Source organism: Atta cephalotes, assembly GCF_000143395.1.
Source record: "Atta cephalotes unplaced genomic scaffold scaffold00023, whole genome shotgun sequence".
NCBI lineage: Eukaryota > Metazoa > Arthropoda > Insecta > Hymenoptera > Formicidae > Atta > Atta cephalotes.
In genome coordinates this window covers 3,694,266-3,700,334 of record NW_012130087.1, presented here as the reverse complement: position 1 = coordinate 3,700,334, position 6,069 = coordinate 3,694,266, and the positions used below count along the sequence as shown (strand labels likewise).

Genomic DNA, 6,069 nt, shown 5'->3' with positions numbered 1-6,069 from the left:
TAATAATAATAATAATAATAAGTAAGTAAGTAAGAAGAAGAAGAAGAAGAAGAAGAAGAGAGAGAGAGAGAGAGAGAGAGAGAGAGAGAGAGAGAGAGAGAGAGAGAGAGAGCAAGTTTGCCACTTGCGTTGGAAATTGCCACTGTATTATTTATCGTTGGAATTGTATCGCACCGTGTAATTTACTTTCAACCATTTTCCAACGCAACCGCCGTGAAGAGAATTTAATTGAAATTGCAAGGCACTAATTTCTCGCGCATAGCCACGGGTTCGTTAATAGAGCTAATGAAAATGAAGCGTGATTACTTTGCGCCATGTTTATTCGCTGCTTTGTCTCTGTCACGACGGTGTTCTTATTATTTTTTCTTCTTTTTCTTTTTTGTTGTTAATATCATCTAGATTCAAGCGATTGACGTTAAAGATTTATAGTCGAAACTCGAATCATGTGTTTTGCCTGCCAATGTTCAAGAATACTGAACGCAAAAAAATGCACAAAAAGGCATATTAAAAAACGGCATTAATTATGAGAATTGCCGTTATTTAATTGATCCAATTTCCACTCGTTCACTAATTACTTTGTATATGAAATATTGCGAGCATTGCTGATATTGCTTTCGAAAAATACTGTCAAGCTCGCGATTTTTAACGTTTTATTAAATATGGATATCGATTGAGAAAAAATTTACTCTGATAAAAATTTCCAATTTATTTTGAAGAAATTTCATACACTTCGTATACAGTACATATTCAGATATTTTAATAATTAATAGAAGATCGATATTAAATATTGTTTATTTATTAAAATTACATGCAAATTAGGGCCGGTTTCATCTTCGGATAAACTGGTAATTTATATATTTTGAATGAAAGAGTAAAAGAATAAAAACATAGGAGAGTAAGAAAGTAATAGCGAATTCGATTGGAACATTCAGTGTGCATTAGTGCATATTAAAGCCATCGTAATGGATGTAAAAATATGTATTTAATATAAATATAAAAACGAAATCTTAAAATTCTTAATACATTTTATTGTGGTGTTAAATAAATTTTGTATTTTATTATCCGAAATATTTATATTTTACTTTTACACAGACTAAGTCAGTGTACAACGGCTTTAATATGCACTAGTGCATACTAATGTGTTCAACCGAATTAGCTATAAAACAGTGAAGTTTACCGAAAGATGAAACAATCCAGCCTAGAGTGACAATAACATATTATAACAAAAACAATTAAAAAGTGATTTAATTGTAACAGATTGATAGAAGAAATTATCATATGAAATTACAAAGTTCTACCAAGTTCAGTTTCTCAATCTAGTTTGGCAGCGAAATCCTTGTTGAATAGCGTAATCGATAGAGGAGAATGAATTTATGCGATTTAATAGCGAGGAACATGATTAATTAATAACGAAACTTCGTCCGCGTCTCATATAATTCCAATTTCGAAGTGATTATAACTCATACTGCGAGATTACACGAACAGTATTGCAGAAAGCGGTAATGTATGTATTTCGGCAATTTCCTCCCGATGCAGTTATTAATGAAGAGATTCAGTCAACACATGATAGAAGCGCATACATCAAAATTTCTCTCATTCCACAATAAATATAATCTGCAGTATTTGCATTATTTATACATAGATTTGATAAAAATAAATTTACAATGTCTATTATATGTTTATATTAAAAATGGCTTACATGAATATCAACAATATATACCTACAATTTCTGAGATTAATGAACAGCTTGCATTTTTCCGCGATATTTTTTAAATATTTATGACAAATAGTTATTTATAGACTTTTTGAAGAATTTATTTACTTTAGTTGACAAAAGCCAAGAAAGGACTTGGATTACGATTTCACTTAACCAAACATTTCCATATCTCATGCTCACCGGCTGAGAATTCTCTGTTAAAATGTTACCATATACCTATATCGTTACCGTATATATTACTAAACTTAAACCTATCTATCTTTCTTACGTATCATTACTTTTTTATTTTACTCTTTACAGTGATCTACATTCATATCATAAAATATTACTACCTAAACCCAAATTTACATACATTTCTTATTCTACATATCACAACCTTTTTTATATTTCCTATCCACTTCTTTATACTACTATCTTCTATACTCCTCAATCAATATTATGTTTCTTTTAATATTTCAGAATTATTATATAAAACACTCATCTCTTTTCTTATTTCACGTTTCACCTTTCCTAATAACAAATTTTCATAGTTAGTCTGTAATAATATAGATATATCTTAATAATATAGATATATCTTATAAAGAAGTTTAATTCATAATTCTTCCTTACTTCTCTTTAGTTTCCTTGTCTTTCTTTTTCACAATTTTAAAACATTGCCTTTCACATTATTTAAATTCTCAGGAATCTTTTATAATTTATAATTATCTCTTTTTCTGCAAATCATTTATAAGAGCTTCAAAAATCTAACTCTATATATATATATTGTATATACTGTAGATTGGAATAAAAAATACGAGTGTATCTTGCGGTATGTATTGCATGTAGGTCGTTAGTATTGCATTAAACTGTGTTCATTCAAGCGCTCTTGCTGCAACGCGATCAAATAGTTATTTTTTGCGAACTCTCTCAGTTTGGATTGATTTGAAAGTTTTCCGACGCACTCAATCGTATTCCGCATCGGCAACTTCCGAATTGAAGTATTCATTGCATTTCGTCTTTGCGCTAATTGACCCTCTGGGTTCGTCTGCTTCGATTGATCCTCTCTCATCGTCTTTTGTACCTACGTAATTGCGTCCATTATTGTTAGTTCCTCTTCGCAGCATCGCATTCATTTACTGGTTTACTGGATTGGATGGGCATCCTTTCCATCTCTATGGCAGTTTCTTTGTTTCACGTTGACAACGATAAATCCTGTTGGTTATTTACGTCTCTTCCATTAAAGAAACTAATTTGTGAAATTTATATAATTTTCATTTTGCCATGTACTGAATTCTATATGTATACTGTATGATTCATTGCACTTTAGAATGTTTTTCGGGAATTATACGCCGATTGTTAAGCAGAGAAGTGCTTTTATTTTTGTATTTTTGAAATAATTTACTTTAAGTTACTGATTAAGATGTTTCTGTTGCAAAGCAGAAGTTATTCGCGCGTTCAACAGCATCATCTTTCCATGTCGCAACCATATAAAGGCAACTCTGCATTTCCGTCATGCAGTTGCTACCTATAACCTACAACTCCTACAAGTTCTCGCTGATAATGCTATTCAGTATTTGCGAGTAAGAAGCTACTGGTACAGAAGCCTTAGATTACTATAACGTATATGTAATCCGGATTAATATAAATAATTGCTAGAGACATAAGTCGCTGCTTTCGTTGCTTGCTTCAAGGGGAAGTAAACACACGCACCTTAGATTAGGTCTTTGTAAAATCGTAAATGAAAAAAAGTCGCGAAGAGAAAATTTGAGAGTTGCGTTAAAAAATTTTGTTTAACTCTCAAGTCATTTCTTGGAATAAACTGTGGTAAAATGACTTGGGATATTTAATTTATCGAAGGAGCACGAAATATCTGCTCGATATCCGATTTCTTACAACAAATAGCTATCAAAAATATAATTTAACAGACATACTTATGTTGCAGATTAAATACGATAAAATTAAAAATTCTTATATTATATTATTTATATTTAAAAAATAAATGAAGATAGGATTTGTGTTAATGGGATTTAAATTTAGTTATCGCTGCGTAAGGTTTCTCTTTCCTTGCGAAAGGATTCGTTAATCCATTGCGAAACTTTATGCAAATATTTCCACGGATTTTGCTCGAAACAACGTGAATATCAATCCTCTTTTCGCTTAATTCTAGTAATTGTTATTTAAATAAAAGCGAGCAAAGAATTTAATTAAAAGCTCGAGTGCCATGCGAAATAATTTTACAAATGTTAACATTGTTAATACATCATTGATAAATCACAAATATGGAATTTAATACATACAAAGTTTGCATTTTCATCGCATAATTAGCTTCTTGTCAAATTTAATCATTTTAACGTCAATTACGTATAAATTAAAGAATGATTTCATTTCTAGAATAAATATTTTCTATTATCAAGCAATAATTAATTCGTGAGGCGTATTATTAAATAAATATTATTAGATCGATATTTTTATTAATTTTTTTTATATACAGAAAAGCTTATTCGGTATTTTTATTAAATGTTTTTTTTCATATATAGGAAAACCTATATGATATTTCTTCTGCAATCTTAATTTTTTCTATACGAGACAAAAATTACAATTTAAATTGAATTAAATTTCTAAATTTTATTTATGGCATTTTCATAGTATATTTTGATAAAAGTAATATTTCCGAGCGTGATACATATGTGTTCTGAAATTAAATTGCGAAGATATTAAGCGAATCCATATCCTTTTACAATAACGTGTCCGTGACACCCTATGAGAGAGACCCTATGCGGAATCCGCTTCAGAATTATCGGATTAGGGAAACGCTCCGGAATCTCTCGTGCGACGTTTGCGATTAAGGCAGCGGAATCTCCATGCGCGAGTTAAATCGTTAAATGGACCGCTTAATCCGCGCGAAGACCCGTAATTGCGTTGCAATGGAGCGACGCGAGAGAGCTCAAGTTTAGCACAACGAGATATTTGATTTTCGAAAAAGGTAATCGAGCCTCACTTTACTCAGATTTACCACGGATTTGCTCTTGGGTACATGCATCTACTCCAGATGCTTCAGTAAATATCACCTTCTGCTTGAGGAAACAATTGTTGTCGATCCAATAGAACGAAATCGATAAAGATTCATTATTCGATCAGATGATTTATCAGATGATCTTCTTGAAATTTGGATATTCACATGGTAGAGAAAAGAGATGTTCTGGCAGCCACAGATATCAGGAAACGAATTAAAGAAAAGTTGCTTTAATAAAAAGTTAATTAAAGTTCTTGCAGATTTTTCTCTTTACTTTCTCTATTCTTTCTATAGACATACATATTAAATCTTAGAACATATAAAAATTATTGTTTAATTTTAAAATAAATTGATTAGGTAAGTTAATTAGAAATTAGAATAATAACGTTATAATTATAAACGAAAGTATAAAGTGATTAAAAATAAAATATATTATATTTTATTATTGTAAGTATTTTTCTTTATTAAACTTTACATGTTTAATGTTTGATGGAAAAAATTGCAAAATGAAGATTATTATTCTGTTTTTGTAAAATATATATATGTATTTTTGTTTTCTTTACGTTATTAGATTATATTATTAAGTTTTAAAACAAGAATGTCACAGGGAGAATAAAAATATTTGTATTAAATTAAATTTTCTTGTTAATGGATGCATAATTTTTTATCTTGTTTGATTTAATTATTACAGGCGAAGGCGAGCGGAAAAAAAATTGCAAAGAGTCTCTTTGGCTGTGAGCTTGAGAGGAATTAGGATGACGGATTTGGCCACCGAGGAGGATCAACTCCAGGTATCGATATATAGGTGAGAATATAATCATTAACTATTAAATTACAGATCAATGTTAAATATGATTAGCAGTTTACTTTGTATTAACTTAAAAAATTTGTTAACATGCTGTATTATATTACGTTTAAGCTTATAAATAAAACTTTTTTAAACTTTTATATGAGAGATGGTATTAGAGATTAATAATTTACGTAATTAGAAATTAGAATATATAAATAAATACATAAATTTCATTAAAAAATTAATATACATTTTTCCAAAAAAAAAAAAAACGTTTTTTCTCTGACAAACGAATCACGATAATGAATAATTGTTTTCCACACGCTAGCCCGACTGAAATTTTAATCGCATGAAGTGAAACTCACACAGTTTGCTGCATGTTTTGCCGATCCGGTGTTGAATTATATTCGTTGTATATACAGATATATGTATGCCTGGGAATGCATCAACAATTCCACATAATGACGACGTGATGATGTAGCGAGCGTGCGCGATTTTGATATTTGTTCGGGAAATTACAGGCGCGAGACTATTTCCGATCCACGAAGCTTCTCTCTCTCTCTCTCTCTC

The 6,069-nt window shown here is 30.2% G+C and overlaps 1 protein-coding gene across 1 annotated transcript in view; it reads left to right on the top strand.

The window, feature by feature from the left end:
- The window catches only part of LOC105620019 (low density lipoprotein receptor adapter protein 1-like), a 79,500-nt gene that overhangs the window by 67,088 nt on the left and 6,343 nt on the right, over positions 1-6,069 (top strand). Inside the window, 1 exon segment of the mRNA XM_012201529.1 lies at positions 5,401-5,514. Coding sequence (XP_012056919.1) covers positions 5,401-5,514 — 114 coding nt within the window.